Below are 20,930 nucleotides of genomic sequence, written 5' to 3' on the forward strand. Positions count from 1 at the left end.
TCATCCTTGTTGCTATTAAAACTCAAGCATGTAGATTTATGTGAGGTTGGAAGAGTATTTAGTATGTGCAAAGAGAAGCCTAAATAATCTTGTCCTCGTAGATGCACTATGTGCTAGTGAAATGAAAGACTAAGAGAAACGAAAAACTGTCATGGCTGAGTTCATTTTTTCCTCTTTTCATTTAAGCTAATAAAATGGTGTGAAACATATGGGTAAGCAATTTTTCCTTGAATTATCACTTAGTCAATGAATTTTCATCTGAAATGGTTGTTGTATGTTCATCAGTGTGAGGTTACACTGCAAACCATAAACAGTAACGAAAGGTATGTGTGAGGCTTTTTTCTGATCTGCATTGAAGATCTAGCTCTGTCAGGTATGCCTACAATGAAAAAAACCTCCTGTAACAGTGATGGAGTTTTTGCTTGCTTCTTTGTCAAGTAATTATTCATTTTTCTTCCTTTTTACTATAATGTCTCTCGCAGCAGCCCTGCTTCTGTGGCCAAAAACCCAAATCCTGTTAGTACCAGGATCCATGCTGTATAAATGCAAGATTTTGTTTTCTCGCTGTACACTGGAGCTATTAATGGGCATATTTGGAAGGAGATAGGCTGAATATACTCATTGATTCTCACTGTCTCAGGAAAAGAAGAAATGTCTCATAAATAAAACTAATGATAATACTGTGGCTAACTAGCAAGGTTTCTCAGAATTGAACTGATTTTGGCATCTGGGTTGAAGAAAAAGAGATTCTTGCAGATTCCTGCCCATTCAATGAAAGAAACAATGAGAAACTTTTAGCAAATTGAAAAGTGAAAATGTGTGTTCACATTCATGTAAACACATGCACGCAGGTACATACGTTATTTATTTTTTTAATGTATATTGAGTGTTTTGTTGGATCCAAAATAAGGGCCTAGTGCTTTTCAGAATGCATTTGGTTTTTATAAACAAATTAATTGGAAATAAACCATTTTATATTAATAGAAGCAAAACCCTGCATTTTATAATATTAAACAAAAATATTTTTTAAGGGGAGTATTTCAAGTTTGAGTTTATTGGGTTTTTTTTTAATTTGAAATTAATTTTTTAGGTTGACCTGCACATGCAAAAAAAAAAATTTGCTTTAGAAAGAATGCTAAAAAAAAATCACCTAGTCTGCTGATTCCAGACTTTATAGTAAACCTCATAATTGAGCAGCATCATTCAATCATTTTAAACTAGGGATATTGTCAACTTTGTCTCAAAAAGTAGATATGAAGTATGAATGTGAAAGTGTCATATTTGCAAATGGGAACATGTTGTTTTGCATATGCAAGTCCAGATTTATTCCACTTAATTTTAGGCACTGACCTTAGATGCCTCATCACCTTAGATCCTGCTCCAGTTACATCCCAAAGTGCCTCCAGCCAGCAGTTCAAAACTGAAACCCTTGTATCACTGTCCTGCCTGTAGCCCAGGGCTGCTGTGCCCTAATGTGGCATCTCGACATCTTGCACAGCTTTACACTGTATTGTTGTAGGCACGTTACACACCTGGTGCATTTTCTGATCGCCTTTTATTTCTCCTATCCACGAGCACAAACTTCCAAGGCAAACCTGAGCAGCTTTAGTGTATGAGTGGGAAAGAAACCTCCCCTTCAGGAACCCTGGAACAGCTGAAGAGCATGGCTGGGCAAGTAAGATCATTGTGCCTGGAGAAAATACTGATACGTGTTTACAGCTCGATGCCCTGGTTAGCCAGAGCATGCAATCCGAGGCTGAAAATGAAAACTGGCTCAACATGCGTTTAATAAAATTGAGTAACCGAGTAAGTGGTTGGTTTTTCTGGCTGCTCTGCCAGTTTGCTAAAATTCCTGTTTGAGCTCTGCTCAGTCGGTTGTCTTCTGTGCTAGATTTTGGAAGGGGTGCACATGGTTACGCCTGCATGTTCTCTTCTCAGTCTGCAGTGAGAGTCACAGCTGCTATTTGGTGGCATTACTGGAAATGCAGAAAACCACACTTTCAAATCCTGTTTTAGATGAATTGGTCCAAGACTGTAATTAAAGATCTAAAGGGTAACTTGCCTGGAAAGGCAGGTATGATCTGGCCAGTAAGTTATAGGTAATGTGAATAGAGAGGTGTTAATAGTGAGTATTTACACAGTCTCATTGGGGTTGCAAGAAGCTGGATATCCAAATTGTTTATGAGGAGCCTTCTAGCTATGGTTACCTTAGTGAGGATAACACCTTAAGGATCTATCGGTGTATTCATAAGTGTATTTTGTAATTTCTGTGTAATCTATGCCTGCAAAATATGATATTTAGAGTATATTTAGATGCTGTGAGTAGTAAAAAAAGGAATCCACAGTTTTTGAATAGCAGTGATTGAGACTACTGAATGACTGTCTTATGAACAGATGCAACGTTACCCCTGTGCAGTTGGCTAAAACATCACTGGTGTAAATGGTAGCATAGTCTGAAACAGATGTTTTTCTTCTTTTGTCTTATGAGGGTCATGTGGATGCTGCTGGTCATCTAAAAAGACCAAAAAAGAATCACCTTTCCTGTGGAGCCTTTGGTTTTTGTTTGTCCTGCGCAGTAAAGCGCAACGGTACAAACTCAGCCAGCGTCCCTTCTGTGTCCTTGGGCTGACTCGCAGGCTTGCTCATCTCTGCTGGTGCTGTGGCCAGACACCACAGAGGAGGACAGCTCGAAGGATGGTGTAGTCTGAGAGGACAAGGGCGACAGCAGATGTGTATTTTCTAAGGCGTGTAGACCCTTTCCTTGGAGTCTTTTAATTTCTAGAGGTGAAAAGTTTGGAAGTACACTGATTTTTTTTTTTTTTTTTTTTTTTTTTAAAGAAGCTGTTGCAGTCTTCGGTGATTTAGATCTCCGTTTAACCTGAGTAGCCAGTATATGTTATTCTAGAAGGTGGGCTTGTGGGCTGGACATTTCAGGTAGTCATTCAGTATCGCACATCCGAAAAGTAATGATATTATTTATGCAGAAACAGTATCTTTTTCAGTTGCAGCTCTCATGCTTTTTAGCTCATGTGGATCTCAAAAAACGAAACAAACAACCCCCTCCTTCATTCAACTTTATTGTAAAAAGGAGGGCCGTGGCACACGGTTATACAAGAAGTGCTTATCACTCACCTCACAAACAAAATCAAAGCTGGAGAGCTGCAGCTTCATGCCCAAGATGCTGCTCGCCACTGTTTTGGGGATGGCCAGGGGAATCCCCTTGGGGGGCTGCTATGCAGAAACCGATTCTGGTGGGCTTGGGGCTGGTGTATCTGCAACCTGTGCTTACAGATATACTATGGGAATGAGACTTTAAAAGATTTTAGCAAGCGTTGTAAAGTTCAGATGGGATGGACCACACTATCCCCCATCTTCTAAATGTGATTAGTGTGAGAAAAGAGCATTGTATCAGGATTTTTTTTTAATGCTGGCTATTCAGATTAGTAAAGTAAATGAATGGTGATGGGAAATGCAGTGATATTAAATCACAGTAACGGCGTGGATCATTTGTGATCTTCCATGGGTTGTCCAGATAACTTGTTCTTGGCACACTCAGGAATTGTAAAAAAGCTAAAATTTGTTATGTTTTTGTATTCAATATGCAGTGGGAGCAAAATACTTGATATACTTGGTTATTTTGATGGGTGAGTAAGGAAGGTTCCTGTGAATTAGTGCAGAAGACCTGTGGAATTTGAACCTCTGTTATCTCAGATTTTTTTGCTGTCAAAACCAGTTGGGTATACAAGTCCCATAAGCAGCTTTGTGGGGGGGAGGTGCAGGAATCAGAAAATGTGTAGCCAATTTATTACCTGCCTTTGCAAACCTGATAGTTTTTTGGAATCTGTATTCAAATGTATTGTCTCAATCAAAACAACTGTGAAGAGATTGTCTCATTGGTTTCGGGCTCTTTCCATTTTAGGTATGAAGGTGCGTTTTGTTTGCTTCTGGTAATACTACATGTTTTAATATGAATTTCAGATGTGTGAAGTATTGCAGTTTGATAGATTGTAGAACAGGAGTTTGGATGTGGATATTGTGTGATTTGATAACTCATGATGCTAAAAGGTCCTTTTAAAATTTCTGTGAAGACAAGTATAAGACTAACTCTTATCTGATAACATGAGTAACTCTTACCTGATAGCATAAAAGTGATGATTAACTCTTCCTGCCCAAAAAATACCAACCCCAAACCCTGGCTTTTCTGATTAGAAATGCTCTTAGAATGAAGATCCTATGTTTAGATCATTTATTGCCAATATATGTAATATTCATTAAAGAAATTTAGCATAAGTAAAAGAGTAATTGAATACAGTATAAATTACATATATCAGGATACATATATGAGGATATCATACTATTATAATTTTAAGTTTTCTTAATAGCATTTGAAATTCATATGCTATGTGATGTTTACCATCTTGCTTCTTGAGTGTTCACTCAGTTCAGTAAGCTGCCGATTACTGGATTGATTGACAGTGGAGCCATTTGGAAGAGATGGTCATACATACATTTGTTTAAGGAGTTAAGAAATTCTCATTTGGATTCTGACCCACAGTTTTTGTTTGTTTGTTTGATGCATAGCCTTGTGACTTCTCTTCCATTTCCAGATTATCTTTTTCCATTTCGGATTATAGTGCTGTGTCTGGTTTACTGTATATGGACTGTTTTGTGCACATTTGAGATTTCTCCTTGATAGAGAGAAGGGTGAGGTAGCAAGGGAGGTTAAGCACTTTGAAAATCTTTCTTTCTCCTCCATGACATTGCGACTGTTTGGCAATACAGAAGTAGTGGTATAGTCTGTCAGCAAAGTGGTGCTAGCATGGATAAAACTCTGCTGACAAAGCTGTATTTTAGTCAAGCCATCTCCAGTAGGGTCAAGATGCTACCCAGATGGAAGTGCAGCCTTGTTGGTGTAATTACAGCCACACCAGCAGCTTCCTAAGGCCCCATTAGGTCCAGCAGGGATTGCACCTGTTTGTACCCCTGCCATCCAACAAGATCCTGATGTAGACTTTGTCTGATTAAGAACCTCTCAATGTAACTTTAAATTCCTTACCGCTGCTTTCCTAGGGCTCCTCGATTTAAGGGGTTCCAGCAGCAGGACAGCCAGGAGCTTCTGCACTATCTGTTGGATGCAATGAGGATTGAGGAAACAAAGGTAACGTCTTTGTCTGTGTTTTTAAAGAACTTATTTGACCATATGGTAAACTACTAGTCATTGCTTCAATGTTCTTCATGTTCCCCATGTTTTAAAGATGTACTTAATGGAGTAGCAGTGGCTGGTTTTGTTATCTTGAGAAAAAAAATTACTTTTTTGAAGAGGATATAATTATGTTCGTGTTGATACATTAAAACTGCTGATTGGTATAAAAGTTTCAGTTTCAGAAAGAGTATGGTAAGTAGACCATGATAACTTTAGGAATCTGAATTGTTTGCCTTTATTAAAACAATAAAAGGACAAAAAAAAGAATTCTGGGTGGTCAAGAAAGTAGAAGTAGAACCTCTGATGTAGCTGACAAAGTGCATTTTAGGATAAAGCTTTGGGACAGAAATCAGCAGCTCCTAGCTGTGGGCCTGCCCATAATTTTCATTGAAATCTATTTAAGTGAAAAAATTAGGACAAAAATAAAATATTGCAAAGTTTCTTGTATCTCTTGGAAGTGTGAAGAACTACTTGTTTTATAAATAAGGTGCTGCTTTTCATTATTTAAAATCTACATCAATATAACCTGTTATATTGAAAATGTCCTTGTGTGGTTTTTCTCGTGTTTCTTTTCCTTTGTTACCTCTGCCTCTGGCATTGTTGAATACAAGGAAGTGTGTGTTTGCTTGCTCAAACTATTTTGACCATATCAGATTTCATCTGCCTGAGTTAGTCTTGGACCCTTTTCAGATGATGTTCCGGTAAATAGCGTTTTCTAAGGCTCGTCAAAAGGAGGGCCTTAAATCTCATGCTGCCCAGCGTACTTCCTCTTCCCTCTCATTTAGTGATGTGATGAATGTCATGATCCTGAGCTGAATTATCTTGGAGATGAGATATGAAGCTGTGTCTGAGCCCGGTTCCTGGCACTAGAGTAGCGCTGAACGAATCCCCATCCTACCAGAACATAAATATATATTGGTCTTGTCAGCAGTACACCTGATCATAAGCAGAACTGAACTACAGGGAGAAACAGCTAAACCTTTACTTTGTCACGCTTACAAAATCCGGTGTTGAACAGGGCACGCAAGAGAAGCAGCTGACCTTAGTTAAAAACAGTTGTCATGTTTTCGCAGTAGAGGCAAACTTTATTTTGTTGTTTGTTGATTTTCATGTAATGAAACGTGGAAACTATCTTCGCTTCACAAGTAAGGATTAACCAAAAGCAGGATTAGTACAACAACTAAGGAGCTTCTCCAGTGGGTGATTGTGCTTTCCCCTCAAGTCAATCTCCTGTTTCACCAGCGAATGTGCTGTCATTACGATAACCTGCGTTTGCATTTGCCTTTTCAATCGTTTATTATTAGACAGCGATGACAGCTACAGTAGCTACCACAAAAGAGTAATGGAAGATGGTGAGAATTTTAAGTGACCTTTGGGGCAGTATTTCTGTTGCCCCCATCACCAGGCAGGGAGAGGCTGGTCCCACCCTGCCCTGCACTTACACCCCTCTGCTGCCCTAATGGTGCCTTACTGCAAACATGTCATTATCACCTCGGGCTGCTCCAACAGGGACAGTAAAAGTATTCTTTTTTTTTATTTATTTAATTATCCCATGTTCCGGGTCTGTAGATGGTGTGACAAATGGTGAACGTCAGGCTTGTGGTGATCACCGGCCACAGGAGCCCGGCAGCTGCCCCCATGGCCTCCCCACCGCCCGGGCCCGGCTGGAGACGGCCTGCCTGCAGCAACCTGGCTGCCACCAGGATCCCGTAGCGGGCTTACAGCCACTAACCTTCCTCTTTCACACCACTTTTAAACTTTACTCTGGGAAGAGGGAACAGCCCTGCAGAAAGGGCAGCCGGCTGCTTTTCCATCTGGCTGCGAGAGAGCTGAACGCAGCCTTCCCTGCTTCCCTATCCCTACCGGGATAAATTGTTTTTAATCCCTAAGAGTTTTGATGAGAAATACATATGACACATAACATGGCACTAGTTACAGGAACTAACAAAAAATCACGTTACATTTTTGCTTCTGCTCTGTGGTTTTGTATCTTGTGTCCGACACCAGCGTTGAACTTCCTGTCCTTGTTAAAAAAAGTTAGAAAGCACGTATGTACACAAGTGGAGTTTTAAGATAAAAGCTTGTCGATGCGACAATAAAGATGACGTAGCATCTGCTGTTTCCAGCAATGTGGGCCGGAGATGGTTTCACACCGGGGCCTGAAGTGGCTGAACCCTGCTGCTAATTGATTAATGTCTGCTGCCATTGTCCGCAGCACCCTGCCCATTCAAAGACTATGTCTTTCTTTGACCTAAATAAATGGTTCAACGCGCTAATCTCAACAAAAGGGTTGCTTATGGCCCTAAACCCATTTACGGTGCTCAACTTCATGAATTACCTATTGATTAGGCCTTTTAGTATATTGTTGGCTTTAAGATGAACAAAGCTGAGCTCGGGGCAGCGGGAGTTAATTCACAAGCCAGGTCACATACTCGTGAGGTAGGAGTATGACTTGGTCTGATGGGTGCCTGAACTGGAAATGGAACCTCTGACGCTGTCTGTCGTCGTAACGCTTCTGTAATATAAGGTTTGAAAGTGTTATATGCTGCCTGCAAACAAGAGTTACTTACTATTCTTCTCCTGTTAGGACATAGGATTTGAGTTACTTGCAGAAGGTTTGGTATCACTAGTTGTCTCTAGAATGGTACTTTGCTGTGTGACCTCAGTGACACATGTCACTGTAAATGTCGTTTGCACACCGACGTGAGGGACTCCTACATGTTACTAGAGGCTGTGGATTAGAGAGCCAGTTCATTTGCCAGGAAAAAGGGAAACACGGGTCATGCACGCTGCAGTGTTCCCTGGCCATGGACCTGGTGCAGCCTCCGGCTTCCCTCTGGGCAGCGTGTTGGCGGTTGGGCTGAGGCGGCTTTTGTACCAGCCTGTGAGTTGAGGTGTACCAATCTTTTGTTGAGGTGTTGGAGCGAGTCCAGAGGAGGGCGACCAAGCTGGTGAAGGGTCTGGAGGGTCTGACCTACGAGGAACGGCTGAGGGAGCTGGGGTTGTTTAGCCTGGAGAAGAGGAGGCTCCAGGGTGACCTTATTGCAGTCTACAACTACCTGAAGGGAGGTTGTAGTGAAGTGGGAGTTGGCCTCTTCTCCCGGGCAACTAGCGATAGGAGAAGAGGACACAGCCTCAAGCTTTGCCAGGGGAGGTTCAGGTTGGACATCAGGAAGAATTTCTTTACAGAAAGGGTTATTAGACATTGGAATGGGCTGCCCAGGGAGGTGGTGGAGTCACCATCTCTGGATGTGTTTAAGAAAAGAGTGGACATGGCACTTAGTGCCATGGTCTAGTTGACAGGGTGGTGTAAGGGCAACGGTTGGACTCGATGATCCCTGAGGTCTTTTCCAACCTGAATGATTCTGTGATTCTGTGATTCTGTGCAGTCCTGCTGCCAGGGTTCGCCTCTCGGGAATGCAGCATCCCTTATCCCAGGGCAGCTGAGAAATGGGGGAAAAGCACCCCCTCTTTTGAGGGGCAGGTACAGCTCACCTGTATGAATTTTCTTCTTTATGATTCTTCTTTCAAAAATGTAGTTTTTAGGATTTTTTGAGCAAATGTTGATGACGTTTATATGGATTCATAAAAAGTTCTGTCTCTCTCCTAAGGTTTTCTAACGAACGTAACTTTGAAATGTGCAGTGTTAGAAAGTAAACAGAAGTAACAAAAATACTGTCCAAACACAGTCGTTGAAGCCTGGCTATGGAAAGATACTTTTCTTTGTATCCTAGTCAATCAGTAACAGTCCATACTTATTCAGCATTCCCCCCTCCCAACAGTGGCAGAAATGGGAGGTATTATTGGTTCACTGAAAATCTTACAGTTTCTCGATAACCTCTCAAGTGCCCTACAACGGCTCCCTTTTTAAGGGGAGGAAAGTTTTGGATGGTTACCTACTAAAGTTAAGCTCATGTAGCTTTGACACTGTTAGTGAATAACAACAGTAGTTTTAAAATATTAAATTATGCTTGTTGTATGGAAATAAGGTAGATAAAATCTAATCATATATTAATAGTTTTTAGAATGTTTACATTTAAAATAGTTGCTAAATGTTTTGTTTCTTTGTTTTTAATTATAGCGTATACAAACTGGTATCTTAAAAGCATTTAATAATCCAACTACTAAGACGGCAGATGAAGAAACTAGAAGAAAAGTCAAAGGTATGCAACTCTTTATTGAATACTTTTAAAAATGCACAAGTTTTTAAATACCATTTTCTTCAAAACTGACTATTGCAAATAGCAATCCCAAAGTATTGTAGTTACAAGACTTTTATTATGTATTATTCTAGTGCCACCTAGTGCATTTGTAAAGGATAGAGAGCTTAGTATGTGCTGACTTGCATCTTTGTATCCAGGATAAAGTCTTCCCCTGTATTAATAATGCCTCTTGTAATGATAAGTAGAATATAATTTTGGTTTCTAAAATAGTTTGCTGCATCTTCAGGTTTCTTATATAGCTACAGTTATTGTATCACTCAGAGAGGCCACTTTCCATAAATAAAACTGATTTATGTCAGTTCACTGATACTGTGAGCACTCTAAATATGATCAGAAAGCCAAGACAGGAAGCTGTTTCAAACAAAGGCATGTTTTTCAAAACAAGAGGATTTTAATTAAATTTTATCTTTTTGTGTGTTTATGCAAAAATTCTGATTTTGTTTTTTTTTTTTTAAAATTAAAGTCTTAATAATGATTAAGCTGTTTTGAAAGTCACCCTTCCCAAATCTGCAACAGTTGAGTATTAGAGCAGGCTTTTGTCTCATTTTTTAGAGTTTTATTGTTTCAAAAACCATTTAGAAAGGATGATACCTGTCTGCTACCCCAGTGTCTATATCAAGGCAATACAATATTATGTATTCAAAAGAAAACTGAGATGTTATTTAAAAGGCTTCTTCTTGAGAGATACAGTATTATTATTCTATTACCATAGGTGGGGAAGGGAAGAATAAAAGGGAATTGTATCGCTAAACTATTTTTAAATGTTGATGTATATGATGTATTAGTTATTGTATTGTGTTCAAAACATTTTGAATATGTTTAAAATTGTGTTTCCACAATAAATCTTAGAAAGAATTTTGTTGTACTTATAGTGTGGCATTGGATCTGTTATTTTTCACATTTAAAAAAGGCAATGTTTTTTCAGCATATGGAAGAGAGGGTGTGAAGATGAACTTCATAGATAGGATCTTTGTTGGTGAATTGACTAGCACTGTCATGTGTGAGGAATGTGAAAATGTAGGTATTCTGGAATTTGGTTTGATGTGGAATAGATCACATACTGGTTTGATTACATTGTCTTGAAAGTATAAAATTGTATTGCCAATTTTATACTTGTTTGTTTGTTTGTAAAAGCAAGACTTTATTGAAAGTTTCTCATTTAAAATGATTTGTTCCTTTAAAGCATTATCCTCCCAAACCTAACAAGAGGGATCCTTTGAATTCAAAAAGGATTCAAGTACTGGGCTTGATTTTACATCTCACTTAAGGCTGGAGGATCCAAATTCTATAATCATCCTTGTTACAACCCAATTTTATTTGATATTTTTAAAACACCTACCTATCTTAAAATGTATATCCTCCTGCCTACTCTTCTGAGATATACCTGAAAATTGGGAATTACTTACTTTGAATTAGCATGAGTGGGGAAATGCTAAAATTACTTTTTTTCCTTAAAGTATTTTTGATAATTAATGTAATTAATAATCAGCATATTCCTTTCATAATTAATATTACTGACATTTCATCATAAATGCTTTCCATGATCCTTATAATTTCCTTTAACTTTGGAAGAGAAAAATCTTACTTGCATGACTTTTCTAATGGAATGTTACATTTGTGTTTGGTTTAAAACATTGTATTTCATATTATAGAGATTAAGTAAATCAATCAGTCTGAATAATTAAGCACAGTCCTGCAGTGCCAGGTAAACTTCCCTGTTTCTCATGTGCAGATTACACTTCAATGTGCTGCTAGTATCAATGAAGAACTTTGACTATATGCAAAATAGAAGTTGTATGTATTTTGCGTGTCTCATTTATTTTTACTGGATTCTTATATTCTGCCTGCAGAGGACTCGGGAATTTGCTAGCTGTAGCCCTTTCAGGAAGAGTTTAGCATTTGCTTTCCTTTGCCTGCATTGGCAAAGATATTTTTGACTAATGTTTGTTCATGCAAACTCACTCTTTAGAGGAACCCCTGTTTGAACATCGCTCATCAGGCAGTCAGTCGTTGTAGTTACAGTAGTTTTGATCTCATTTATTGCTTTACTGGAACCTGTGCCGAGTCCCTCGCACAACAGGTGAAAATAAGCCTACAGTGCATATCAAATGTCACAGGTGGAACACAGGGTCACAAATGTAAGAGAAGGGCAACAATGACAGTAATTGAGGGCACGACTGTGTTCAGTAACTTCCATGTACAACATTATTTTTATCCTTTTTTTTAAGGCCTCGTTTTTCACAGTCTTTCCAGAGGTAAGATAAGTCAGTTTTGGAAGGAATTTGATAACAACAGGGGAGAGACCTTAAGGAACAGTCTTGGACGAGATGTTCTAGTCATAAAGGCAGATGGAAAGTGCTGAGAGAATGTCTTTAGGTATGATTTGCCAGATATTTCCAGTTTCAGCTTAGATTTTATAAGGCTTATAGATGGCAAAATAAAACTTCAGTACAGAAAAGAAGGTTGGGGGTTTTTCAGTCCCCTTTTCCCCAGTAATTGGATTTATTTTTACAATTACTAGTGTATGTTATGGTGTGAAAATTTCTAATAAAGCTTTTGGCTGTAACCAGTAAGCCTGACTTAATCTTTTCTGAGAGCATCAGGTGAGAACTTGTCATCTAACTGTCATCATTAACCAGTCCTTGCTGCTTAACAGTGTACAAGGTCAAATGCCTGCGCAGAAGTGCCCAGGGTCAGGAAACCCTACAAGTTAGCGTTCTGCAGAATTGTACCATCTAGAAGGCCCACATGACTTGAAAATCTGTCTGGAGCTCAGAGAAACTGAGCACCACACTGCTTCTAGGTCCAGTTCGTGCCCACATGAATGGCCTTGCCCTTTATGTCTGTATGCTGAAATTTTGTAAAGTGTTAGAGAGAAAATCAGAGCTAACTTAAAATTCTGAAAAAAAAAAGTTTGTGTGAAGTTCTTCATTGTAGTTTGATACATCTTGTAACTAATTAGCTTGTTGTATAGTTTCTGATAATAATTTGATTTTAAAAAGGAAGCTATGTGCTAAACCCATATATTGTTCTTTGCATTTAATATGCATTTTCTCTTTTCCTTCAAGATTTCAACAGTAAAAGAACCTTTCATTGATCTTTCACTTCCTATAATAGAGGAGAGGGTAAGAAACAGAATATGTAGTAAATAACTGTTGCTTCCAGTGGATTCTTCTTACATACCTTTATGAAGATTTTTATGGATATACACACAGTATTGATTTCAAGCCTAAAAATGTATGCTTGTCCATAAATACATGTACTGTCATACATCTGTTGATTATATTATTTTGTTTATATATATAGACATACAATGTCCTAAGTGCATATATTTTTAAATTAGTCCAAACTTGGAACAAATGATCATTGTAATTTACAGTATACGCAGGTCTGAGATTGGCTTAATTTTGTAGTATTTTTAGTATATACTTATATGAATAGAATGATTATAAACTTTTTTTTTAAGGTCCAGAAAGTTAGATTCTAGCCTGTTGGTTTGCATCTAGAGAACCTGAGTCCCTTGGGCTGAAGTGTACTTACAGGATGAGAAAGTGTAAAAATGGATAGACTTTGAATATATTTATTCTGGTGTTTTCAGCATTTCGCAGAATGCCTCCATTCGCTGCACAGAACTGTGTTCCTCTGAGGGCCTGTACTCTGGTTTTGTGGGACTTGGGGTTTTCATTTGAGAGTAGGGGGGTGGGATGGGAGTGGTTCTTCCCCCATCCTGCATATATTCATGTATATTTAAGGAAGAGTATTTAATGTAATATTTAATATTGTATAAAGTGTACTTGTCTCCAAACACCAGTTTTGCTCATAATAAATTCTTCATCTTTGTTGCTGCATTGAGTGCAGATGTCTGTGGGAGTTAAAGCTTTAAGAACATTTTGAGTATCTGGGCCCCTGTGCTTCCTGGCTCACATGTGTAACACGGGAACTTCACGGGTTCTGTCTGAGAGAGAGATGGCTTTTAGCAATCTCTGCACTTACTTGAGGACGTGCATTACTTTATAGTCCTCTATTTCCTTTATAGTCTAGATATGCTGCTGCCATTAACGTGATGGGGGATGTGCAGCAGCTCCTTCATCATGTCATAAGGTGGTAGGCTATGTGAGAGACTGACTTATGGGGACCTGTGTCCCCTTTGATAAATTCACATCTCGTACAGCTGCGCACATGCTTATACAATACTAGAAGAGATTATTTGGTACATATTCTGTACAGGCATTTTGTATCATTCCTATTTCTTGTGGCTCCCAGTTGATCCTTCAAAGATGTTGACAGTGTGTTTACGATAAATAAAATTAGAAAATAGTCTTATACCACAATTCAGGGGCCAGTTAATTGGATTTATGTAGGTTACTATTTTCTAAAGTAAAGGAAAAAAACCCCACCTACATTAATCTTTTCTTTAGGCTGCAAAGGAATACAAAATTAGCATATTTCCTTTCCTAATTTCCTGTCTAATTTTCTTAGGTTGCAAAACCTGTGCCTTTGGGAAGAACAGGTAAAGGTAAAAGTGTACAAGAGGCAGATCTTGGTCAGTATAACTGTTCTTCTATCACTACACTGAATAATCAACCCAAAATTGTCAAGAAACACTCTTTAACAAAAGATAAGGTAAGAACTTAAATACTCACGCTAACCAGTCATCTTGAGTTTATTCTGAAGTTTCTAGGTTACAGGGGTGGGAATTTTGACACCTGTCAATGGGGTTTTTTTTGTATACATGCAGCTGACATGCACTTGTTCTGAAATATGTAGGTCATTATTAGAAGTGTGAGATAGGACAGTCATTGGGAACCATTTAGTTTTCAGTTACAGGGTTTCAGTTGTAAGGAAAAAAATAATCTGCAAGTTGGTTTCAATTCATGTTGCTTTGGTTTTGTTGACAGCTTTTCTTTTGGTGTCCTTGTAGTTTGTTTCTGGTTGGAGTCACAAGAACTGTAATGCTGTCTCAGAGAGCAGGAAGGTCCGTCTAAGTGCTATCCGAGGGATTAGCTGGTAGTGGGTACAACGAAAATATAGTACAGCCAGCAGAGACTCTTGGAGCCTGAGAGCACGGTTTCCATGATCCACTTGGCCTTCAGCAGCCCAAGGGCTGGGGAGCTCAGTTCAGCCCATCTTCAGTGCAGCCTCCCAATACAGTCCTTTCTGATGGTAGCCCACGGGTTCAGCCTAACAGAATTGATTATTTGTATGTATTGGTGTTTAGAGATTAGAAAGAAATCTGTAATAATTACTGTGCACAAATATTATTGTTAATGAAACATGACAAAGGCTCTCACTGTCATTATTGTCATATTATGTCATTATATGTCATGTACTGTCATTATTAACATTCTTTTTTTTTTAATAAGCCTTATCATCCATGTAGGGTTATGTGGCCAATTAGAATCTTAAAAATAGTGTTAATACTGATACATAAAACACGATTATGGAATCATTTTCAAAATTAAGAAAATAAAGTATAGTATGGATTCAATAAACTAGATTAGACAGACTAATATAAAGGAAGCAACAACTGTGCTTTCAATAAGAATGGATAAAGTGGCCTATGAAGTATGTCTGTCTAATTGGTGAGGCTTTGTGATTCTCTCCTCCCCCTCCATCTTTTCAGACATGTATTTATCATTATTTTAGTCTTTTTTATTCTTTTCAGTGTAATATATCTGTTCGGCAGTAAAATTTACAATCCGAGCCAAACAATTGTTGAATTCAGTCAGTGTTTGTTGATGTTCCGTGACTTCAGTTCATCAGTTTGTAAGTTTGTTTGTGAAAATGCAGGGTGTCCTGTACCCACAGGCAGGAGTAGGCAACGGAGTACCTCAACACTCCTTGTTAGGCTTTTCTTCTGAAATGGGGAAACTATTAATTTTTTGACTGCTGTTTGCATAATACCCCTGACAATTTCAGACAAGTTCCTCTCCCTCTTCTCTATTTATAAAGCAAGCAAGCTTAACTGAGACAAGAAATGGTCTTAATGGAAAACAGTTTTGGGGGTTTCGAATTATTTTTATTGCGATTTTATTGTCTTTTTTGCTAAACTGTTCACTTGCTTATAAGTTTAAGGACTTGAATTATGAAGTCATACATTTAGTGTAGGTTTAAGCCCTGTTTAAGAAAATATTCAGGAATGTTTTTTTGTCTTTCATGTGGACTTCATTTGGACTTAGGTTCTTGCTTAAAGTTTAAAACTGAATATGTGCTTGAGGATTCTTCACGAATTGAGTCTATGGTTTATAGTTAAGGGATAGACTGAACAAAGTTCAGTGCCTGCAAGTTAGGCAGTTAAGCTGTAGTGCCTAGCACTTTGGTATGCATGACCTGGAGTGGGATTTAAAACAAAACCAGTCCAGAAACCCTCTCTACCAAATGAGAAGCTACCTAAAGATAGTCAGTAGGAAATAGTAAGCAGAAAGCCATGTATGGAATTACACCTTCGCTGCAGCTTAGGCACATGATCAGGTGTGCAGAAGGGTATTTCCCTCCACTTAAGTTCCCTGTTACGGAAGCCACACGTGAAAGTTAGTTTCTGTAGTTTGTTCTGTGAAAGCACTGATGTGAGCTTAACTCGTGCTGTTGTGTCATTTTGTGTGTTTAAAAGGTATGTTCTTATTAATGCCAGGAAGTGGAAGATACAAGTTCTGACCCTCAGAGGGAATTTGGAGCCTTGTTGTAGGAATGTGCCTAGGCTATAGGTTATGAGGTCATGACAATTTTAGATTCTTTTACCTCATTTCTGAGTGAGCCCTACTGGCAGGGTCTGTGCCCTGTTGGAGACCATAAACACTCCCCTGAATCAGGTCCTAACACACTAAATACTTGTGAAGAAAAAATATAACAGAATAACTATATAAAAAACTGATAGAAGAGAATAAGACAGAAGTAGAAAAAGGACATGTGGTAGAAACAAAGCAAAGATTGGAAAGAGGAAGTGCAGACACTGATTGTTACAGGAGAAAAGGCCTAAAACTCAAACTGTTGAGGTGAATGGAAGGATTCCCACTGGCATCACTGGAATTTTGATCCAACTTGGACAAAAGAAAAAGCAAAAGGGAAGGAAAGTTGCTCACTTCTTCTGGAAAGAAGCCAAATGAAAGAAAGAAAAGAATCATGAATACTTATAAATCACTTAAAATCATGGCAGCTTTGTTTGTTTTTAATCTATACTTGTTTTCTGTAGCAGCAAAGTTTTTTTTTCTTCTTGCAATCTTGATGAAATAAAAAAAATCAACTTCAGAAAATATGCAAATTATCAAACATACAACCAGGGATGTTTTATTTAATTCTAAGACAAATGCCTACAAGGTGACTTGAATTTTCTTCTGGAGCTGCTCATCAGCTAAGACCTCTGATGGGAGGCTAGGTGACTAGCTTAAACTTGAGAACCTTTTAGAAGCTTAAGTTAGATTAAGTCAGTACCACTTCAAATGTGCCATCCACAGCTGTCACAAAGTGAATGTAATTAGCTGTGGGAAGTATTGATCTCACAGTAAGTATAATGCTCTTAGCTGACTGGGGTGTAGGTTTCTAATCCTAAATTGGTTTAAAAAGATCTTAAGGAGACCAAGTAGCTTAAGCATGTGAGAGATGGAGAATATAAAATAATAGGTTTAATTTGCTTTGAATTTGTCATGTTTCAAAAGCTATGTTAGATCACAGATGTGTTTTCTGTTTCTCCCCTATATTACTGAAACAATAATGCCATAATTTACAGAATCAGTTGAACCAGGAGAGACGGCTTGCCAGAAAAGCTTCCTTGAATGAAGAAGAAAGAAGTCCTGTTATCATGCAGGGAAAAAACAAAAAGCTTGAGCTGGAAGGTAGCTCTGGTGTCCTGTACTCCAAAGACATGACTGCTGACTCCGGTGTAAATGGAAGTCAGACGGACGGCAGTGAGAAGGAAGCCAGCCGCTCTGAAAGCAGCTTTGATGCAGACAGTGAAGCCTCAGAAAGCGAAAGTGCTTCTAAGCAAACCGCTTTCAGCCCATCCAGCAACATGTCTGGTTTGCACGTCAACCACATAAACGTTAAAATGCCGCACAACAAACCAAGTGACAGTAATGAGGAGATGATTTCTAGTGCCATATCCAAGCTCAGCTTCTGTGATACTATAAATGAAGATAAAAAATTGAGCCGTGGGGATCCAGCATTAGGTTTATCGAATAATTCCATGTTCTCAGTAGACAAATCTCTGCTATCCCAAAACCCTCAAAATGCTTTTCAGACGCTTTCCCAAAGCTACATAACTAGCTCAAAGGAATGTTCTGTTCAGTCCTGCCTTTACCAGTTCACCTCTGTAGAGCTCCTAATGGGGAACAACAAGCTTTTATGCGAGAGCTGCACAGAAAGGAAACAGAAGTATCAGAAGAAAACCAACTCCACAGGTAGAGTGCTTGTATCTGTCTGGACACTACAAAATCGCCTCTCTAACCCTATGCGCTCGCTGCTGGTTCATTGCTGGAGCATGGGCCTCCCCCTTGTCACTACATAGAAAATGTCTCCCCAAGCAGAACTTGCTTGTCACAACTTAAAACTTCATCCTGCGAAGGCGACACCACTAGATTTTATATTAGAACATAATTGTAGATGTAATGTAGAATTTATTTTGCATCTTTTCTTTATTTTACCCAAGATATGTAATGTAAAGATGACCATAATCTGTTTAGGCTCATCGTTCAATATTAATCTTTGCTGCTGTTTCTGTTCTTTACAATCCTAGAAGCTTTGAAATAAATGCTGTAATATTCAGCTCTAGCAACTTACATACTCAGGGAAGGAATGTAATTAAGTATGTAAGAGGGGCAAAAAAAGACACTTGTAACGAAGAGGGAAAAAAAACCTTACAGAGCTTTGTAAGAATGGAGATGAGAGAGAACCATCTTCTTGTGACAATGTTTTCCTCAATGTTTGTATAGCCCAAGCAGACCATTAAGGTTCACAGAGTAAGGAAAACAATTTAAATATAATGAAAAATCAACTTTTAAAAAGGACTGGAGGATTTTTTTTGATATATAGTAATTCAGAAGGATAAAAAAAATAAGCTCTTCTGATTATTTGTAAATAAAATATAAAGGGAGTTCTTACAGTAACAAAATTGCCTATTTGCTGTGCATTTATAGATATCTGGAGAGATAAAAGTTAAGCATGAGTAAATTCAGAAAAATTAATCTAAAATATTATTTTATTATAATTCATTTGTCATTATTGGACTGAGAGTAAGTGCTATATAAATAATATTTTTGTTCCATGGGCACAGTGAAAAATGGAAAAGGAAAATCAGCTCACAACTAATCATTATTAATTTTTTTCCTTCTAAAACAAAAGATTTAAGAAGTCACCTACTTTTACATGAAGTGCTCCATTCTACGTCAAATGAAATCTTTTCCTTTGGGCATGTGGAAAATCTGTGAATTAATTAATTTTTTCAGAAAAAAAAGTGCTGGTGGCATGTTCCCTTTTACTGTATAGCTAACCATGCAGCTGCTTTCGGTGAGAGCCCTGGGTTAATTCCCTCTGCACCATGGGGGGATTGGAGTCCACATTTCCCAATCCTGTGTGCTCAAGCCAGCAGGTTGTGAGGCATCCTGAAGTAGACACCCTTCCTCAGACCTTTCTCTTAAATAAGCACAGACTATGTAGTCATTCAGGAAGAACTGAAGAATGGAAAATTAACCTCTATCTTAGTGGTTAGGACATTAGCATAGATAAAGAGACCCGTGCCTTCCATTTCTTGTTCCAGTGATCATTCATTTATTCCAGGTGAAATGGTTTTAACAGGAAAGTTGGGTGCTACAGTAACAGACGATGTAGGTATCTCAGCGTGCAAGCTGTCCTAGATGGTGTACATGCTTCCAACTTTTCACCTGATTTGCACAGGATGGGCTAAAATAATGCTCAGATTTGGCAGATTATGTTTATTAAAAGCTAGAAAAATGAGAAAATATTTTTCTGTTACTCCACAAAATTTCCCTCGCATTTTATATAACATGTACCAAATAATTGCAACATAGATCTATTCTGTCAGATGTTTAAAAAATATTTAAATTCTTTGTGACTGCCTTCACTTTACAAATTATTTTGATATTCATAAATACAGAAAAGAAAATGGAAGGTGTCTACACAAATGCTCGGAAACAGCTGCTGATTTCTTCAGTTCCTGCTATTCTTATTCTCCATCTGAAAAGATTCCACCAGGTAAAAGGCCAAAACCCTCTTGTATATTCCTCTGCCTTACTGGTGGGCGAGCAGTTCTTTAAGTGTCATTGTGCATACCGGTATTTGCTTTTTATGTGGAGAACTGGTAGAACCACTATTTGAAACATGCTTACGTTTTTTTTGACTGTCTAATACCTTCAGAGTGCATTTAGCCAGTTATCTAACATGTCCATCATGGTTATGTGTAGCAGGCACTGTACTGAAAACATAACAAAGAATGTTTAAACCAGTTACAACCTTATTCAAAAACCTAAATTCAAAACCTTGGTTTTGGTTTATTTTAATAGTATAGTAATACACCTTAGCTTTAAAAAGCTTCCTAGTAAAAATATTTATCTTACAGTCTTATTTTTCTTTTCTTTTGAAGGCTGGTTTGAGTCTACGGAAAGTAAATAGGCATGTGGATTTCCCACTGATTCTAGACTTAGCACCGTTTTGTTCTGCATCTTGTAAGGTACCCTTTCAAATCTTTATTTTTATTGTACTTCAACAGTTGTTGTCCTGAGCACAGTTAAACTGGATTGATGATGATGAAGATGATGATGATTACTGTTCCTTCCTTTCCTAGAGAAATTGTGAAAGTTTTCAAATAGTATCCCGAGATCAGAATTGTAACTAATTGAAATTCCATTCATATAGTGAATATCACGGATGTTAACTAGTACTAGTTAAGCTATGGTGCCCTGATGGTGATACTGTATCTAACAGCATTAAGGACAACTATTGCTGCTTCCATGGTAACTAAATTCAATTAATAGACTCTCAAGTATTTTTAATAGATGTATTTTGCCATTGGAAATGCTGTAGATGTCTGCTTGCTTCTTTTAAAGTAATACTGTTGAAAGCTAGTTAAGATATCTGTAAAATTCATTGTGAAGTAATTTCTCTTTGTTTTCTGTGTTCTGGGAATGCAGAACGTTACGGATGGTGCAAGAGTGCTGTATAGTCTTTACGGAATAGTGGAGCACAGCGGGTCAATGAGAGGTGGTCATTATGCGGCGTATGTGAAAGTCAGGACGCCTTCCAAGAAATTACTAGAGCATATTTCTACCACTAAAAATGTTCTAGGTATGTACAAACAGAGCCTCCTTTCTCTGTGAGTAAAACCAAAAGCAACCACTGGCTACAGCACCTTATCCTTAAGGGGATTTATAGCAAATAATTGGTTTAGCTCAGAATATTCTGTTATTTTTAGGGCCACATAAATCAATTCTTTTTTTTTTTCTGTTACACCCAGTACATGACCTAGTTCTGTATTAACCCCACGTAGAGCTGAGTGA

General features: G+C 38.2%; 1 protein-coding gene across 4 annotated transcripts in view; it reads left to right on the forward strand.

Annotated features, from left to right (window-relative positions):
• The window catches only part of USP45 (ubiquitin specific peptidase 45), a 55,664-nt gene that overhangs the window by 32,578 nt on the left and 2,156 nt on the right, over positions 1–20,930 (forward strand). For all 4 annotated transcript variants that reach the window (XM_068413604.1, XM_068413594.1, XM_068413618.1 and 1 more), the window contains 9 exons: positions 5,071–5,158; positions 9,285–9,366; positions 10,352–10,443; positions 12,495–12,551; positions 13,906–14,049; positions 17,150–17,819; positions 19,532–19,629; positions 20,018–20,104; positions 20,565–20,718. In XM_068413604.1, the coding sequence (XP_068269705.1) occupies positions 5,071–5,158; positions 9,285–9,366; positions 10,352–10,443; positions 12,495–12,551; positions 13,906–14,049; positions 17,150–17,819; positions 19,532–19,629; positions 20,018–20,104; positions 20,565–20,718 (1,472 nt within the window). The remainder of the gene's footprint in view (positions 1–5,070; positions 5,159–9,284; positions 9,367–10,351; positions 10,444–12,494; positions 12,552–13,905; positions 14,050–17,149; positions 17,820–19,531; positions 19,630–20,017; positions 20,105–20,564; positions 20,719–20,930) is intronic.

This window comes from Nyctibius grandis, chromosome 1 (genome assembly GCF_013368605.1).
Source record: "Nyctibius grandis isolate bNycGra1 chromosome 1, bNycGra1.pri, whole genome shotgun sequence".
NCBI classification, from domain to species: domain Eukaryota; kingdom Metazoa; phylum Chordata; class Aves; order Nyctibiiformes; family Nyctibiidae; genus Nyctibius; species Nyctibius grandis.